General features: G+C 49.9%; 6 protein-coding genes across 6 annotated transcripts; 2 read left to right on the forward strand and 4 right to left on the reverse strand.

The window, feature by feature from the left end:
* Positions 1 to 136: 136 nt before the first annotated feature.
* On the reverse strand, positions 137 to 6,500 carry BO88DRAFT_481677 (C50 family peptidase). The gene has a single exon (XM_025712192.1). It carries the CDS (start codon positions 6,480 to 6,482, stop codon positions 240 to 242), a length of 6,243 nt encoding a protein of 2,080 aa, XP_025563872.1. The 5' UTR covers positions 6,483 to 6,500; the 3' UTR covers positions 137 to 239.
* A 215-nt stretch (positions 6,501 to 6,715) lies between these two features.
* On the forward strand, positions 6,716 to 7,957 carry BO88DRAFT_404419 (DUF5321 domain-containing protein). The gene is made up of 2 exons (XM_025706609.1): positions 6,716 to 7,255; positions 7,340 to 7,957. Exons 1-2 carry the CDS (start codon positions 6,802 to 6,804, stop codon positions 7,537 to 7,539), a joined length of 654 nt encoding a protein of 217 aa, XP_025563873.1. The 5' UTR covers positions 6,716 to 6,801; the 3' UTR covers positions 7,540 to 7,957.
* Positions 7,958 to 8,003: 46 nt separating this feature from the next.
* BO88DRAFT_274519 (citrin) lies at positions 8,004 to 10,909 on the reverse strand. The gene is made up of 4 exons (XM_025702380.1): positions 10,615 to 10,909; positions 9,311 to 10,504; positions 9,079 to 9,241; positions 8,004 to 9,018 (listed from the first exon to the last, which is right to left on the reverse strand). Exons 1-4 carry the CDS (start codon positions 10,792 to 10,794, stop codon positions 8,468 to 8,470), a joined length of 2,088 nt encoding a protein of 695 aa, XP_025563874.1. The 5' UTR covers positions 10,795 to 10,909; the 3' UTR covers positions 8,004 to 8,467.
* Positions 10,910 to 11,646: 737 nt separating this feature from the next.
* Positions 11,647 to 12,076, forward strand: BO88DRAFT_404421 (uncharacterized protein). The gene has a single exon (XM_025706610.1). The coding sequence runs from the start codon at positions 11,671 to 11,673 to the stop codon at positions 11,830 to 11,832; it is 162 nt and encodes a 53-aa protein (XP_025563875.1). The 5' UTR covers positions 11,647 to 11,670; the 3' UTR covers positions 11,833 to 12,076.
* On the reverse strand, positions 11,944 to 12,444 carry BO88DRAFT_274469 (uncharacterized protein). Its single transcript, XM_025702379.1, has one exon. The coding sequence runs from the start codon at positions 12,313 to 12,315 to the stop codon at positions 12,055 to 12,057; it is 261 nt and encodes an 86-aa protein (XP_025563876.1). The 5' UTR covers positions 12,316 to 12,444; the 3' UTR covers positions 11,944 to 12,054.
* A 1,247-nt stretch (positions 12,445 to 13,691) lies between these two features.
* On the reverse strand, positions 13,692 to 15,156 carry BO88DRAFT_404422 (phosphatase PAP2 family protein). Its single transcript, XM_025706611.1, has 3 exons — positions 14,906 to 15,156; positions 14,600 to 14,832; positions 13,692 to 14,532 (listed from the first exon to the last, which is right to left on the reverse strand). Exons 1-3 carry the CDS (start codon positions 14,937 to 14,939, stop codon positions 13,831 to 13,833), a joined length of 969 nt encoding a protein of 322 aa, XP_025563877.1. The 5' UTR covers positions 14,940 to 15,156; the 3' UTR covers positions 13,692 to 13,830.
* Between the last annotated feature and the right edge of the window lie 2,397 nt (positions 15,157 to 17,553).

The raw sequence follows: 17,553 nt of genomic DNA on the forward strand, positions 1-17,553 counted from the left end.
GGATGAGGGGAAAATGAGGGGCGGTGGATCCCTCAAAACTCCGGAAATTTTTGCCGTTTGAAGTTATCGACGCTATCCCGGATTTATCATCGAGACAATCTAGATGGTTGGATAGATAGGATGGATGATGAAGTGTATCAAATGTAGAATTAAACTAACTACCTTGCCATGCTATGCCATAGGTATCATATTCCCTTCCCAAAATGTAAAGAACGCCAATGCTTATCCATCTCCAATGATTACGCCAAAAACACCGCGGGGATGCCGTAGATCACCGGCGCCGCTCCGTTCAAGTACCTCAACACACAGGCCTGCCGCGACTGGCAAACCGCATCATCCAAAGCCACTGCCTGCTCCCGTCCCCCGACAAGGCCCCATTTCTCCAGCGTGCTCTTGGCAAACCGGTCAATGTCCTTGTCCGTCACATCCCAGAGAGTGGCCACCAATGCCGGACTCCCCGCATGCAAGTAGTTCATCGGCGTGCCGTACGGCTCATACTCGCCGGCTTCCGTCAGAGCACCACTGCTGCAACCCATCAGGAATGTGATTGCGCATCGGTCAAGACGCTTGATCGTCCGCGCCCGGCAGTACTGTGCGCCACTGCCGTGCCCGAAATAAAGGAACACGTCGTTCGACTCGAGCCCGTTTTTGAACTCCTCCTCTGTAGGCTCCCGGTTGGCCACTCCGCTCCACCCCTCCAGCTTCAACAGGTCTCTCTCGAAGGTGCCCTGCGTGGTTTGCAGATCACCGGTGGGGTTGAGGAAATATGTGCCATTCTTGCGGTTGATCGTAAAGCCAGCCTTGCTTTCCGCACCTTCGTCGCGGAATCGCACGATTCGGTCACGAAGACATTCCAAGGAGGGCACACGGCACACCGGGAATCCCTGGAGACACGGAAGGGACTCCCACGGGAACATATGCAAGGACTTGTCCAACACCAGAACAGTCCGGTTGGGTGAAGGGTTGCCCTGCTCTTTCTGGACTTGCTCGTGATAACCCCTCAGAGAGTCAAGGGTTTCCACAACCATCATGTCAAAGTCGATCTCATCATATGCGTTGCGCTCACCCTGAAATTGCAAGATATCAACGACGAAGTAGAGAAGGTCCATCAACGTCTCTTCCGGATCTTCTTGGTCATCCAGGTCCTTGACACCGATGAACAATTCAAGCACATTCGGATGAAGTGTCAACCGCGGACTGGCTGCACGACCACCCTTGCGGCGCGAGGGAAGATGCTTGTCCAGGATGTTATGGAATGCATCCGCAAATCGTGCAAGCGAACGAGTCTCGTGAGGGACCGGGGAGAATATTCCGCGGAATCCACCGAACCACACAGTCTCAATATGTTGCAGAAGAGCTTCCATCCGACGGTCCAGTGCTTCCCGGTTTTTCCACCAGTCCTTCTTCATCTGCCGGTCGGTTTGGTGCTTAGCTGCATGCGCACTTTCGTTGGCCAGTCGAATCAGCTCCTGCATATCTCCCTTGCCATCCTCGAATGTGTATTGTTCCTCTTCATCCTCCGAACTGCCACGCTTGAGAGGCAAACGCAACAAGAACGGCGAACGACCCTTTTGCAACCGAGAAACCACAAACTCGGTACGGTCAGTGCTCAAGGACAAAGAAAGCACGTTCCAGTTCTCCGGAAGAATATCAACATATTCTTCGGTAAAACGTGAGCAGAGATCCTCTTCCGGTACCATCGCAGATTCAGCAGTCGGCCAAAGCAGAGGGTCGCAGTAGTCCGCGAGTTGTTTGTCAAGAGTGATGGCAGCATGCTCCCGTGTAAACGCACCAATGCGGCCAACCTCGTTCACATTTGCTGGTGACTGAGAGAGTGAAACGAGGTTATCAAGTGCTGTGACATGGGTCAACATGGAGATACGGCTCATTAAACGAGAGGCGGCATGGCTGTCAAGGGTTGATCCGAGGGTCGTGGCAAGCGGAAAGATGGAATTCAGACTCTCGCTCGCTTTGGCGAGCATCACAGAAAAGTCCTCGGTCGGCTTGGGCGTCTTAGAGCGTGTACCTCTCGTAGCCGTCTTTGTTGGCGCTCGTGTCCTGCGAGTGGTAGTTGTTTTACTGCTGCTGCTCTGGCTCGCCGTCTTACTTGGCGACTGGAGCGATGGCAGGGAGATGGTCGATTCGGGGAGCACACAGTACACTGCGTGAGTGGCGAAGTTCCGAATAGCATCAGCGAGTAGATGCTCACTTTCGCCAATGTGCAGGGAGATTTGACTGTCTCTAGAAGTTGCAAACTTGCGTGCATCCTCCAGCAAGCTGGACGCCTTTTCAAAGTCCCGTAGCGAACGTAAGCATGCTGCCTGCTGCCGAAGAATGTCGCTCCGCAAATGAAGAAGTGACGTCGAATCTGTCTCCGTCGATTCGGAGCCGGCGCTTGCCTTGGGTGCGCTTGTAGTTGCTGCACGAGTTCTGCGGGTCGTAGTGGCCGCCCGTTGCCTCGTCTTCCTAGCAGTGCCTTGGACCTGTAGCTTTTTCATCTTATCATTAAGGTCTGCCACACCCGAGAGAACGTCCAATGACTCAGAAGCGCCACACTCAGCCATGAGCCTGTCGGCTTCGAGGAGAGCACGGTGTTCATCGCGGTAACGACCCTGTGCTCTATGCAGAGAAGCAAGGCCGATCTGTAATGAAACAAGCTCAATGCTGTTGTCGAGCTGCTTGGACAATGACTCAGCCGCTGCCAGAAGCTCCTGGCCTTCCTTCATATGCCCACCATAGATCCAGTGCGAGCCAAGCTGCGCTTGTGACGCGATCAGGCGGACGTTGGCATTTAATGTCTTGTTGATCTTCAGCGCTTGCTCTCCGTAGTAGATGGCGTCCTGGAATAAGCCGTGATGAGCGGAAAGGCTCGAAAGGTTCAGCAGAGCCATGTGATGGGAACCAATATGAGGCCAAAACGGCGCACCTTGTGAGTACACAGCCAGGGTTGCGTTCGCTTGGGAGACCTCGAGTTTCGCCATTCCTTCAACCACAGTTTCCAGCTCAGAGTTTTCGGCTGATTGGGCAATCTTGTCTTGTTTTCTTTGAGCAAGCTTTTCTATCTTTGCCCAAATCCTGCAATTCAGTCTGACAGACAATTTGCCAAAAAACAGAGCATCATTGATCGAGCCCTGAGCGAAAGAGAGCCGTGAGCTCATGAATGCCGCGTCGGCTACCAACCTCTCCCACATAAGCTTCGACAATACCGAGCAGGCGTTGAGATCTTCCTTCTTCTGGTTCTTCTCATATAGAGTTCGGGCTGCTGAAAGTGTACTCGCTGCTTTCTGGATCTCACCAATTTCGAGGAAGTAGCCCACGCGAGCTAGCTTGTGTGAAAGCGTCGCCAAGCAAGAAATGTCGCGCTGACTGAGATATTGATCCGCTCGGCTCAATAGTTCGTCTGCCTTCGTACAGTAACCAAGGCGGCTGTACTGGAGTGCCAGTCGTGAAAGAACGATGATTGCTTCGGAGAAATCGCTAGACCCGCGAAGCTCCGTCACTCGCAGAACAAGTTCGAGCGTCGAAAGCTGCAACTTCCATAGTCCGTGAATCTCCGTATAGTCGACGATAGCTTTCATTTGAAGCAAGAAGTGGTCGACATCGCCAACACTCAGAACTACCGAGTCCCAGTCATTGCACTCTCGCATCATCAAATTCCACCAACTTAGCACACTCTCCAAGTCCTTTGGCTGAAGAGTGCCTTCGTGCAGTCCTAGCGTAAGCCGGACGGAATTCTGGATGTGTCCTGCAAGAGGAGAGAGGTCTGAATCGTCACCGAGTTCTTCCATATCAAGATCGCTTGAACCAGCCTCAATGACATTCTGTAGTACAGCAGAATCCAGGGAGCCCGGGTATTCAAGGGAAAAGCGCAAGGTGGTAAGCACGACCCGCAATCGCCGGAGTGGATGGGCTTCTGGGGAGTATACTTCGAAAAGCTTGGTCAGGAGCAGACCAAATGTAGATCGAAACGAGTTATCGAGTGTAGAAGCGGAGGCCAAGTCCGTCATGATACCTAGCTGCCATTCGAGAAGATGCCCGCGCTGGAGATGGGTCAGATTGTCATCGTCGAAGACGCCATTCTCTTTTGTCGACTTCCTTCTCAGGTTCATCTTCAGAAAAGCATAGAGAACACGGCCAAGCATGAAACCACCGCTCTTGGGATCCTGGCACATCCGATGGGGGAAGCACCCTTCTGTGATAGAAAGGACTTGGTCGATTGTGCCGGTCAGTAGATGTTCCTCGATCGATTGCTGAAAGGCTTGCTCAGCCTCACGGCCAGCATTAGCTTCTAGATAAAGATGCGCAAGCTTCTCGTATTTGAGAGGCGTAAATCCCGCAACCTTCTGAGCCGGCGAGCAATTCGACAGGAGCGTCGCAGACTGCTTCAGCACAGGCACAAGTTCTCGAACTCCTTTTCCAGACTCCCTTTCCTTAATGTACCGAGACCAAAAGAGATTTGACAGTTTCACGAAGCAGATACCGATGCTTTCGGCAATAGAATCGGACGCTTCTTCCGCGGACTCCATCGTCATCAGCAGGCGTTGGCTATCTATTAATGTTGACTGCATTTCCTCCCAAGGCGGTCTCTGTGACAAAATAGATAGCCTGCCAATGGCATTGACGGAATCAATAGCTGCAAGTGCAATATTTCGAACTGCAACAACACGCTTCTGAAATGGTTCGATTTCCTTTCCTTCGTCTTCTGCAGGTTTACGCCCAACATATCGTCGCAGAAACCTGACGAATCCGTTCAAATAGCCGTAGATGCGATAGGAGACTTCGTCATCGTCTTTCTTCGGGCCTTTTTCCCTCGAAGCGATGTCTCCAAACAGACCCATGGCGAGTTTCTTCATTTTGGCAGCTTCAACCAATAGTTCGTCAAGATCGTTCGCGCTACCTTTGAGTGGCATACATAGAACATTGGTGGCTTCTTTGATTGCCTTTGCCAGTCCAGAAGAATACTTCGTAGCCTGCTTCAAAGCCTGAACATGTAATGATGCAATCTTACAGCGGACGGTAGCCAGAGAGAGACATTGTCCGTCAGAAAGAGGAGTCAAAGTTTCCGTGTACAATTGTAAGGCTTCGTCGAAACATCCCGCTTCCTGAGCGAGCTGACCCAAGATTGTCGCGATCTTCGCCACGGCGATATTATCAATCATGCTGGGTGAGGAACGTTTTTGAACGCCGCTAAAAGTCGACTGCAGTCGGACAATGGTCTTGTAGGTGGAGGCGAATTCGGACTTCGTGATTCCTTTGCTCTGATGAGCGTAGCTAGCGACGTATCGTGCCAAGGGATCCCACATTTCCTTAGCATCATCGCAGACATGCCCCGAGGTCTTCCAGGACATGCAACGAATCTCGAGTGATAGGAGCTGAAGAGTTAACGATGTACTCGGCTTGAGTTTGTTCGTCGTAGACTGTTGTGAGCTGGAGCAGAGGGATAGCACTGTATTAGACAATAGTTGGAGCTGCATCGCGGCCTTGTCCTTAGTAAGAGCTCCTGCTTCTAACGCAGCCAGAGTCACATTTGCCGGGCTACTCGGGTCCGAAAATTGCAAGGATGGAGTCGCGTTCTGAACAGTAGCGGCCTTCTTTTCGAAAGAGATGAGACGAAGCGCATTCGACTGGTATGACACGATGAGGCCATACAGAGAGCCCGCATGGCTGATGTTAGAAAATGTTAGAAGATCAGACATCCGTTCCTTAGTTGTTTCGCCTTCCTGTTCTACCGGGCTCCCTTTCCGGCTTGAGCCTTTACTTCCACCGCTGGCTTTGTTATCGAGGTATTGTTGGATCCGTCTCTTCAGTGCTCGGAGCTCCTTGTACGCCAAGTCACCCAGACCCAATGAGAGAAACCTTCCTGCTAGAATGCATGCACCTTGTTCGAGTTGTACGTTGGGTGTCGCTTTCTCCTGATCGGTCTTCAATGTCCTCAAGCATGACAGCGACATAGCCGCGCACTCAGCCACCGCTAGTAATCCATTGTCTGTTTTTGTTGTTGCACTCTGTAGGGACATTTTCGACTTTCTGGGGGATTTCGCGACACGGGTGGGAGAGGGTGATTCGCGAGGGGTACTAGTCGCGGAAGATCGAGCATCATCGCGTTTCGTCGATTGTAGCTTCACTGCTTCTGAAAGTGTCTTTAACGTCGAGTTAAAGACCTCTGTGGCGAGAACAAGCTTCTCCTGGTTCGATAGACGCGCCGCATCCTGATCGACCACTGTGCTCAAAGCCGCTTCTGCCGCAGAGACCGTCGTCCGCGATCCTCTAGTTGTTTTTGTTCGACTCGTAGTGGACGATGCTTTCGTCGTCCGGCCTACCCGCTTCACTGTCGCACTTTCGATATCTGGGGACGCTTTCGACGAACCGCGGAGTAATGTTTGGAGGGATGAGACGGTGCCATTAGAGCATGTGGAAGTTGAGCGGACGGCCTGCTTCACCGATTCTACAGGAGAACCGGGGAGTAGCGTCGAGACCGTCATGGTTGGCGGAGTTTGAATGTAGACAGTGCTGCGGTCACTGGCAATTGAAGGTCGTGGGGGTTCGTTCGAGCCATGCCTTCGATGTGATCATGACAGCCGGGCGGGAGCCAAGCAAAGGCGCGCGTTGTCGCAGCAACCACTCGAAACCTAAGCCCAAACTGGACTAGTGCAATCTGGCTCCGAATCTCCGATTGCCTCAGGCCGAACTCTGCGGCAGATAATTGTATCCCACAGCAAGTGTACAGACACCCCAGTGAGCAGCTTTGAGAGCATCTCGACGTCGCAATTCGACACAGTCCCCGAGACGGACCTTTTCATTATGAGCTCAGCACGACTTTCCCTCCGGCATCTGGCCCAAGCGGTCCCAGCCCTCCGACCTGCCGGCGCTTTCCACATTCCAACAACTCAATTACAGTATCGTCTACAGTCGACATCTTCCAAAGCGATACCCAGATTCGCTCAAACGTCACTATGGACATCAATGATTCCCAAATTCATCCGGAACCGCGGCGCTAAAGAAACCAAGCCGTATAAGCCGAAGTCCAAAGAATGGAACCCCGCTAGTTTCTACATCATCATCTTCATCCTGATCGGATCCCAGGCCATCCGGATGATCGCATTGAAGAACGACTATGCGGCGTACACACGATCAACAGATGCCAAGATTAGGCTTCTTCGGGAGGTCATAGAGAGGGTGAATAATGGGGAGAAGGTCGATGTGGAGAAACTGTTGGGCACTGGAGATGAAGCGAAGGAAAGAGAATGGGAGGAAGGTCAGTGCTTGCTTGCTCTTGATTTACCGTTCTACCATCTTTGGAATCCTGCTTTTACTAACTCGGGGTTCTTCACTGATATAGTACTACGCGAGATTGAAGCAGAAGACTCATTATGGCATCGCAAGGCGGCCGCGTCGGAAGCTCAGCAAGAGCAGGTCGAGGAGCCAAAACAATCGATTATGAAGTCGATCATAAAAGAGCCAGTTATACCTGCAGAGGGACCTCAGGATAAAGGTTTACCTGCTGATAGCCCGTCAAAGAAGAAGCTCAACTTCTTCTAAACAAGCGTGCGTCTATTGATGGTCAGCATTGCCACACGGACTTACACCCGAGGCTACTATGGAGTTACATTTCCCGGATGATGAGAATGAGCCGTGCATATACGCTAGGCAAAATCCCATACGTAGTTGCTGTCGGAGGTGCAAAAATTGCTCAGGATATGGTCCTCATAAATTTTTCAACCCGGAAGTAGCGAAGAGGAGATGACAATATCTGACAGGCCAAATATAGTCCTCGTTTGCTTGAGCGTGGCCATCATCTGATTTTACTTTGCATAAATACGCTTTGTTCCCTCTCCTACTCTTCAATTGATACCCACATAGCTTTCAATGTATCCCAAATCATGTACTTTTTGTGGGAGGCATTCTGGACAGGTCATATATAGTTTGTATTATAAGCTCTTCAAATGTGAAAACACACTATGACAATCTTGAATAAGAAGTCACCGAAGTAGAACTGGCTGGAATGGATATGGGAATGATGTAGAAACCTCTGAACAACAGTCTATAGGAGTTCCAAAGACCAAACATTGAGTGAACCATGTGCTAACGACATTCAGATTAAATCAACAGTGCTGGTACAGCAGCATGTAATGGCGCCCCCGACCTTGAATATATGAGACAGTATCTGCAAGAATATATATCAAACCAGGGCGGCCCCGGAACAGCTCAAATCGGGCCTGTAATGAAACGGATCACAACTGTTCATCCTGAAACTTCTAACTGCTTTTGGTACATGTGCAAATGCAAATCGCGTCTGTGTAGTACATAGAAACGGAGGTCACAGGGAAGTCTTTGCTCCAAGCCAGAAATCTAAGAACCAAGGAAAACGAGTTGGGTAGTATGACATGAAAAGATATTTCCATTTAAACAAAAGGAACAAAAGGAAAGAGAAACCAATTCGTCGCTATGAAAACATGAAGATGCTTATCTATTGCTTGGACTGCTGAAGGAACTTGGGCCAACGGTCCGCCGAGGGGATCGGAACGCGGCCAATGTTTTGATCCAAATCCAGGATCAGCTTGAGGGCGTTCCTGGATCTGAGGTATGGCAGAGGAGCCTTGGCAGTCTGCAGGCCGACGCCAGGTTCGATTTGTCCCGCCGGGGTAACTTCCGGTTCAGACCCGGGCATAGGAAGCATCTTCTGCAGGATCTCATAGGCGGCAAGTGTGAAACCGAATTGTGGGGATGAACGAATGATACGAGCCGGGCCTCCCTTGAAGAAAGCCTTGAATCCTTCATCCCTCCAAACAGTGGCCGCGCAGTGACGCAGTCCGGTGTACTTGATCTCACCCTTGCGGGCTTCGACCTGCAGACGGGTCTTGATCACGTCACACGGGGTAGTAAGATAGGCTGCGGGCATACCAGCAATAGCACCTGCAGTGAGCAATTGCACGACGCCGAGCTTGTGAGTGGGCGACTCGCCGAAGAAGTCGGACTTCAGGTGCGCATAAGTAGGGAAGTAGATGGCGGAGAACGGGACTGGCAGGTAAACAATTAGAAGGGTTCTAGCAACCAAACAACGGGGCGCGAATCACTTACCATCACGGAGCAGACAGGCACTTGCTCCCTTGTACAGGCCCATCAAACCCAGGTTCTTGACAATCCAGAGGGCAGAGCGGCGAGGAGCACCCTCAACAGACTTTGCGATCTCACCCTGGACTTGGAGACGAATCTTGACAATCTCCAGAGGGTTGGTGAAGATCTAAAACGGGGTTGCAGTTAGCGTATTGAGCCTCTTCAATGAAGTGGAATCGCTGTCAGGATAACTTACAACTTGACAAGCTCCGGCAGTACCACCGGCCAGGATTTCGTGACCAGTCCAGATCTTTCCATTCTCCTTGTTGGTGAAGTGCCCACGCACAAGGTCGTTCACAGTGAGCTTAATAGCCTTCTCGGGGGCGACGCCGATCAATTGAGGGACGACACCAGAGTACAAGCCGGTAAAACCCTCGTTACGGATCACTTTCCTGAAGCAATCCAGCGAGTTGTTGTAAAGTCTCTCTCCGACGCGAGTTGAGCGCTGGTTCTGCATACGGGTCTTCACAAGATCAATGGGGTACACCATGAAGGCTCCGAAAGCACCTGCAAGACTGCCCAGAGCGAAATGGTGGACGGACTCCAACACGCTGTACAGCACCGACTTGGACTTCTCGGCAACCTGGTGCGCCTTATCCGACGCAGCTTGTCCAGCAATTGCGAGGGGCATACGCCACGATGCGTCAATGACCTTGGCGAAATCCTTCTGCGAAAGTCTTCCAGAGGGAGCATCCAATCCAGCGAAGTGGAAGAGGATGTCGGCCTCCATGGGAGTGAAAAGAGAGAACCGGGTAACGCGAGCGGCAGCATTCAGGAAATCCGCGCGCGTGATCTTGCCATCGTCGCTGTGCTGGGCCGCCTCACGCACAATAACATCAATGATATCCATCTCACGCATAATGTTCTGGAAGGCACGGACGGTGGCATAGGAGATCTTGGTACCGGCGGAGATGTTGCACAGACTGGGGAGGTTTTCCAAAACGTAGTCGGACAGCTTGTGCTTCGAGGTCTCGAGGATGATGCGCTGGAAGTCTTCGGGCTCAATGTAGCCATCACCGTCCTTGTCAAAAGCGTGGAAAGCTTGCCTGATGCGTTCTCCCTGCAGACCGCGAAGCATCTGGGAGAATTGAGGGTATGTCATGTCGTGTCGGTGCTTTGTCTTTCCGGTGTAAAGGGAAGCCCATTCTGAGTTCCAATCGAACGGGATGCTGTCGCTGCTCTTGCTCAGGTTGCACACTTCCTTGAAGGTGTCCCATTTCACGGTGCCCGTTCCTTCCGTGTCGAACAATCTAAAAGCGATCTCGTATTCCGCGTCGGGCTTGTCCAGGAGGTTCTCGAAAGTCGTCCAGTCGGCAAGGCTGACTTTGCCGGATCTGCGCCTGTCGGCGACCATGAACAGAACGCCATAGTGCTCGCGCTTGATTTTGTGCTATTGTGAGGAAAGTACCGACATGCATTAGCCAAGCAGGAACCCTTGCAAATCGTATGACACATACAGCACAATCTGGGGGATGAGCGGCAAGGATCAGGGTGACTCACGTAGTCTTCATATTTGGGAGCGATGGCATTGACGAAGTCCTCCTGGCTCATGTAGAGCTCTCCCGTCTCCTCATCTTTGCGTGCATGGCGCAGGAAGTTGCTTTTAATCTGCTGCGATGGCTGGGGCTCCTGGGAGGTGCCCACCAAGGATTCCTTGACTGCGTCCTTCACACTAGCCATGGTGTAAAATACAGCAATCTATGAACAAACGCCAAAGATGACAGATGCAATTCCAAAAGAAACCCAACGGAGCGACAAAAGAACGGAAAGGAAACCACGCAAATTAGGCAAGCGAGGGGAGGAGCGGGATTAAGAAGGGGTTGGGGATAAGAGGAGGGAGTGGAGAAGGGGGATTAAGACAAAAATAACGGGGGAGCGAAAGTGCTTTGCGCCTGAGCGATAATCGATCGATCAATAATAATATTTTAATTCCCGGGGGTGGGCAGAGTGAATCATACACTGACAGCTGTGAGCTGCGCAGAAAAAATATGGGGCCCAGCAGTAAGTAAAGAAGGCAAGAACCTGACTTTTACAGGATTTTAATTGACTATTTGCGGTTTTAACTAATTTTTTCGTTTTGCTTTTTTGGTCGATTTTTGTTACCCTTTTTATTTTCACATTCATCAGCACAAGCCTCACCTGGACAAACGGATAAAAAGTTGACTTTTTATTTTTATTTTTTTTTTTCAATTTGCCTGATGACCTTGGGGCTGAGAGGGCGAATCAACCAGCAAGTTAGCAACATCGGGCGATCTCACCGCCCCTGGCTGGCATGCATGTTGTTATCTAATTAACCGCTCCGGTGAGGCCTTTTCCTATGCTTATGGCCTTATGCATCGGAGTTGGCCCCGAACCCTGGTCAAGTGCGGCTTCCTGGCTTATTTAACTCCGCACGCAAGACCCTCACTCCCCTCACAAGGCATTTCATATACACGCCTTCATGGCCGTGAGATTGCCAGATGAAACAACATATCTATAATGAGAGACCACCTTCATATGAATCAAACTTTTTTTTTAAGAAATTTCTCCTGTCCGAAAGCTAGTTCTCCCGAAACAATGGAAAGCCACGCTGACCCAAGGGACACACCCTCGATCCACGCCCCCTCACGGATCACGGATTTCGCCATGGACGACCAACTTCTCTCGGCGTGCCACGGTAACTCCGGAACTTTGGCCACCTTCGATAAATACCATAACCAACCACTGGGACCCCCTTAAGCCAGACAACCAGGATCTGAAGCACCTTCCAACTTCCCTCCCAAGAGTAGCGAATCCGTTATCTAACGGAGTAGGGTGGTCAAGATGCATCCCAATTCTTCAGCGACAGTAGCGAGCCCATAGCAACTTGGGGTATGCGACCCCTCTATCGGGGTTCATCTGCCACCAAGACGCGGCATGCGACCCGATCTCGGAGAACCACCATCAACGTACAGCTGAGGGTCAGACCGGATTTGGGTTTCCAGGTGAACAGCAACCGCACATCGACGAGTGATACTGTGTAGTAATGCAAGGCTTCCGCGCTTCACATGACATCGCCGTCTGACACACAAGAATTGGAGTCTTTCTCCCCGTCTCGGGCCGATTCATTGGGCTTACCCGCGAATGAGATGAGCTGCTTCCACGAGATGCGTCTCCGGCTCGGTGGGGACTCCGGGACAAGCAGGAGAAACTAAATAGACTAGGAATTGATAGTCTATTCATCTTACCTAAGGATTAAACCTTCCCCATATTCATGGACGTGTCTATCCCCAACTAAACGAGCCTCGAACCTGGAGAACCTGGGGAGGCTTGTTTCTACTGTGGCTCAGCAGGTCGTCAAAGCGTATGTATATACGGGGAGCCGCAGGTTCTGTGCACCAGCAAGAACACAAAGAAATGAACAAGTGATACTCGTAGACGAAACCCGGAGAGGAAGGTTGTACCGAAATCCCCCGGAAGAAGAACACCTAAGCATGGCCTCTAGCCTAAGGCACCAGGGGGAAAGGGTAAAAGACACGGGACCATAATTTCTCCGAGAGAAGACACGGCGCCACTCCACCTGGCATTACCAGGTCTCGGCCTCGGCCTTGCTCCGACCTGCACTTCTTCTCCGAATAGCTGTTCTCTCACGCGATCAGGAGAGATCTCCCCCAAGTTTGAAATGAGTGGAGTTAGATAGGCAGCCCTTTTCACCGAGAAGTAAACAGTATCACATAGGAATATCATATCAATCAATACTCTTCAGGCACCTACTTCTACTAGTTCTAAATCTCCCTGCTATATCTAATACACACCGAGCCCTGATTTAGTCTCCATATGTTCTACTATCATAAGTTGTCTATTTCTCCAACTTACCGTTCATAGTGCTAAAAGTGACTAGCACCTACAAACAAAAACAAACATGTTCAATACGCAGCATAGTGCCATTACTATCCGTAGTAACATGCATAATATACTCCCAACAAAAGCTAATCCATACATAATATTGGATAATCATTAACGCTATGTACTTTCTATTCATGCTATTGATGTCTTCTATACTACGACGTCTTGGCTGTTCATAGACCTTCAGAAAGAAGGATTTATTTCCAACGCATGTTTACTTACTACTTCTATTATTGATCTTCACAATCATCCACACCTGCTGAGTTTATTCGTAGCACACCACCAGAAGTGAGTATCAATATCAAGGAAGCGGACTGGAATCTAAGAAAGTAAAGAAAGGAAAGAATTACAGACACACTCTCTCATACCGGTTGTCCTCAATCGTCGAAAGGCATAAAAAGAAAAAAAAAAGTGAACATAATTATCACTTTTCTACTTCATATTTCCCAAATCCTCTGCCTGTTCACCGGTATACATGATTAGTTTTCACTTTTAGTAAATATGTAGCACTTGTTGACTTCGTTTCTTCTCAGATAGATGGGATTTGGTGTAGGCAGTTTGACTCATCTGCTCACCTTTGAGCGATAGATCAAAAAGGCTGCACGAGGGAGCTTACTCGCTGGTGTTATCTGCTCTAGGGCAGCTTGAAAGGTTTGAACTGAGTTTGCCTGTACGATACGGTTGACAAGACAGACAATCTGCCTGTGTACATACGGATCCAAGTTTAGGTTGATTAACGATGACTATGTACTCTCCACCAAAGAATATTGACTCAAGTAGGAATAACGATATAGATATTCTAACTCCATGTTCCCAAGACTGTATACCGGCAGGCTAGGCACCTCTGGCGGCCTAGGGTTTCTCTATACGCAACAACCTGAAGAGTGCCCTTTCCACAGGAAGAAGATATAACATGACGGCGTTAAATCTAAATGCCGTGAGCGTCACACATGCACCGACGACAGCATCTAGGATGAAATGATTGGCTGTCGCAACGATAGTAAGTCCCATGAGCATGGGCCAGATGGGCGCCACAGCTCGAAGGTACCAATGCGGACTGAACTTTAGCAAGCAGAGTGCAATGAACATCGAGTTGCCAAAGTGGAGCGAGGGCATCGCTGCAATTGTGAGCTGGAATTTGTTCTGCGTCCAGGCTGAGCCGCCTGCGTTGCTGTGCAGAACGTCGATGAAGCCGTACTCCTCTGGCAGCAGGCGAGGTGGCATGCACCTCCACAAGGTAAGGATGGTGAAGGCAATGACGTTCTCGAACGCCAGCGTACGCCTGATTGCTTGATACTTGTCTCGTTGGATGCAGGTATAGCAGTAGACGATAAATATCACACCGAGGACAATGTGTGAATAGTATACCCGTGCCAGGAATCCCATGAGCCATGGCTTCTGCTCAAGCACATACCTTTGTACGGATAGCTCGACATCGAGGTGAAGGAAGTGCTCGAATGCGAGGATGGAAAGGGCATGACGCTCGGCGGTGTCGAAAATAGCCTTATTGCCACTGATCATTCTAGCGGAAAAAGCCCGTAAACCTTGATAGATCTGTCCACATAGTCAGCAATGCATGGTATTACAGGAAGTGTGCCTTGGGCATCAAGATGTGTCTCACCCAATATGTGAGTAGCCAATACCATATTTCCAACAAGAAGGGGAATTTGGCTAGGATCCGTGACTGTATAGTTCGGCGGTTGCGAATTGTGCGCTCATCAGAGTCCTCATCGTTTGGCTTTATGTCCACTGGAGGGGCTTCCAGCAGTGGTGACTCGACGTCCGGCGTAGCGAGGAGCTTAGCGTTCTTGCGCCGATTGATGAGTGCTCCTGCGGTGAAGGCGGCGACAATCGCTACAGCAGGACGAGACCATGAGTATGCTTCTTCGGATGATGCGGATTTGCAAATAGCAGGGATATAACTTACCCGCAGGCTCTAGAATGTTCTTCACCGCGCCCATTTGTGATGTTCAAGGTATGGAAACCAGGATTAGGTCATGTACACCGGTGGTCGAGGTTACTCTGCACTGCAGGCGGAAGCTTCGCATACACTGGAACTTAACGATGAGCCCAGCAAATGGAATTGATGTGTTGTCTCGAGCCTGACACCAGAGGATTTACCTTGTCTGAAGTCTTGCAACAAGATCCCGGGAAGCCAGTCGGAGAAAAAGGAGAAAGGGGAGCCAAGGTGACAACGAAGAATTGAGTTGAGAAGTTGTCGTCATCCGTGGCTGCCATACTTCCGTGCATACCTGGCGCCTGGTGGGGTTTGGCGTGTTTGCATGGGCCCTACAAAAGGAAAAAAAAAAAAACAGGGCGGGCAGGCAGGTGAGTTTGACTAGTCTGCTGGGTTAGGCAGACCCATCACTCTGTCCAGCAACCATCAACGCTCTAACGATTTCGAAGAAGTTATGGAGAAACTACTAATCACTTATGGACCACACCGAGGTAGGTCACACGCAGTATTACCTCTTTTGAGAGCCACTCTGGTCTGGGCCCGAATTTAGCGGCGGTTCATCCAGGATCCATCGTATCCGAAGAGAACCGATGGCCGGATCGAGCTGCCACTGCTCTGCTTCGTTTCAGCCACCATGGCGGGTAAGGCTGGAGTTCAACCGTTGCAGAAGTTCGTATCTAAATTAGCGACAGGTACGGAGTACATTGAGTGAGATGGTGATCATAGTAGTACCGGCAGTGACGCCCAGAGAGCCAAGTGCGTCTCGATCGCGCTTTATTGGTTCCTACCATGCGCTAATTCCTTCGACCGAAAGCTTCGCCGATCTACACTGACAACAACTCTTTTCCTCATCAATGTTTGTATTCTCTATTTCTTTCTTGATCTTGTGCTATCGCTCTACAATATGAAAAGGGGGGACTTAGTCAATGCAATGCGTTTGGTACAGTGGAGAGTTGGTTCACTCTTTTCATGTTTGCCGATCGGAGCCATCTTAGCGTAACTGCTGGCTACGACATATACCTCGAATCTGTAAATTGGCCCCTTTTTGAACAACACCCATTGAGTATGCTCTCATATTATGATGTAGCATATAGACCCAGTATATTTGGGACCGCACTGTATAATGTCGGCCAGTCTACTGTATACAGCCCATAAAGTAAATAGGTAATATCTGAAGAGTTCTACTAGGTAGCAGTTCTCTGGCTTAAACCAACCTGGGCACTACGAACAACCCAGTAGGCTTTATGCAGACTATATTTGTTTTCTCGATACACCCCATATATCCGAGCAGTTGTATTGGTTTTTCTTGAGGCAAAGCCCGGATTTAAAGCTACTGTCAAGATAAACTCTTGCTGATAGTTCTCGAAATAAATAGGGGTTCGGCCGTAGACCCTGAGGTCTCCACCAGATATACTCATCTTCAAGGGTTCCGTTGATAAGATCTAGTAGTGAAGAGCTCTACTATCGGTTATCAGAAGTGTGCGCAGGCTATACATTAAACCTTATATGACCCGTCATATATTACTAGCTCGAGAACATGATTTTGATATCATTCATATCCGTCAGCTGTGTTTGGCACTACGTAAATTTTCTATTATTGTAGGTTTCCCATAACATGTAATGAATTAAGTGCTTGCACAAGTTTAAGAAAGCGTGACAACGGGATGTCTGTGTCGGATAGAAACCAACTCCAATGAACATTCTGAATAGTATTGACAAACAAATTGCACAAACAAATTGCTGGGTTATCATCACCTCTGTATCTACTAGTACCTTCTTGCGAGCACGAGCGTCAAGTGGTAGGTTGGCTGATCGTAGACCCACTAAGCATCCTGTCTGTAATATGGGTACGACTCACAGCTTATACTCAGGTTGTGCAAGATCTTCTAATAGGCTGTAAGCTGAGGTTCAATGCAGAATAATTTAAGCTTATCAGCAGTCGGGCGAATGGCATGCTGACAGACCTTGCTGCCTTGCTGCTCAGGTGATCATCCCAGGCCCAAAGTGTGCTGTTACTGTCAAATCTAGACAAGAAAGAGAAAGCCGTGACCCTACTGCTCCTCGATGCAAAGACTTTGTAGGTAGGTTGATATATCTACATAGTATATGCGTAAAAGAAGATGACCAGGTCGCTGGGAAGAAAACAGGGACGGTTCTCGGTGGGGCACAGGGCGGCTAAAAATACCAAGCCTTGGAGCGCTACCAAAGAGATTCGTCATTTCTCCCTCGCCAAGTTTCGGCCAAGGCAAGTGTCCTCCACCTGTCCACCATCACTCAAGTGTCCCCATTGTTAATCTTGAAGGTCTGAACCCTTTGCAGCACCTCTTGCGAGCACCATCATGCAATTTATTGACCGTCGATCATGCCTATACCTGGATATCCTCCAGGGCTGTCACAGTCAAAGTGATCAACCAGGGCCATGACCCACTATTACTGGAAAGTTATTGGACTGATTGGGCTGCGAGTACACCGAGATGCAGACTGCTGACGGCAGAAGGGAAAGACTGGCCCGTGAAATCACAACACTCATCCCGCGTCGAAAGGGGACTAGAAGTCTTTAGCCAGATTTCCTGCTGCAAATGCAGTGGATCGTAAGGCGAGGTTGGTGGCCTTTTTAC

This window comes from Aspergillus vadensis (assembly GCF_003184925.1).
Source record: "Aspergillus vadensis CBS 113365 unplaced genomic scaffold BO88scaffold_9, whole genome shotgun sequence".
NCBI lineage: Eukaryota > Fungi > Ascomycota > Eurotiomycetes > Eurotiales > Aspergillaceae > Aspergillus > Aspergillus vadensis.

Excerpts from the sequence above, each read along its gene's own strand:
- BO88DRAFT_481677 (XM_025712192.1), bottom strand. The coding sequence starts at position 6,482 with ATGACGGTCTCGACGCTACTCCCCGGTTCTCCTGTAGAATCGGTGAAG.
- BO88DRAFT_404419 (XM_025706609.1), top strand. The coding sequence starts at position 6,802 with ATGAGCTCAGCACGACTTTCCCTCCGGCATCTGGCCCAAGCGGTCCCA. Across the intron at positions 7,256-7,339 it reads GGAAAGAGAATGGGAGGAAG|TACTACGCGAGATTGAAGCA; the intron begins GTCAGTGCTTGC and ends TCACTGATATAG.
- BO88DRAFT_274519 (XM_025702380.1), bottom strand. The coding sequence starts at position 10,794 with ATGGCTAGTGTGAAGGACGCAGTCAAGGAATCCTTGGTGGGCACCTCC. Across the intron at positions 9,242-9,310 it reads CTGCCGGAGCTTGTCAAGTT|ATCTTCACCAACCCTCTGGA; the intron begins GTAAGTTATCCT and ends ACCCCGTTTTAG. Across the intron at positions 9,019-9,078 it reads TGCCTGTCTGCTCCGTGATG|TCCCGTTCTCCGCCATCTAC; the intron begins GTAAGTGATTCG and ends TTTACCTGCCAG.
- BO88DRAFT_404421 (XM_025706610.1), top strand. The coding sequence starts at position 11,671 with ATGGAAAGCCACGCTGACCCAAGGGACACACCCTCGATCCACGCCCCC.
- BO88DRAFT_274469 (XM_025702379.1), bottom strand. The coding sequence starts at position 12,315 with ATGAATAGACTATCAATTCCTAGTCTATTTAGTTTCTCCTGCTTGTCC.
- BO88DRAFT_404422 (XM_025706611.1), bottom strand. The coding sequence starts at position 14,939 with ATGGGCGCGGTGAAGAACATTCTAGAGCCTGCGG. Across the intron at positions 14,833-14,905 it reads GAACATTCTAGAGCCTGCGG|CGATTGTCGCCGCCTTCACC; the intron begins GTAAGTTATATC and ends GTCCTGCTGTAG. Across the intron at positions 14,533-14,599 it reads ATTGGCTACTCACATATTGG|ATCTATCAAGGTTTACGGGC; the intron begins GTGAGACACATC and ends CTATGTGGACAG.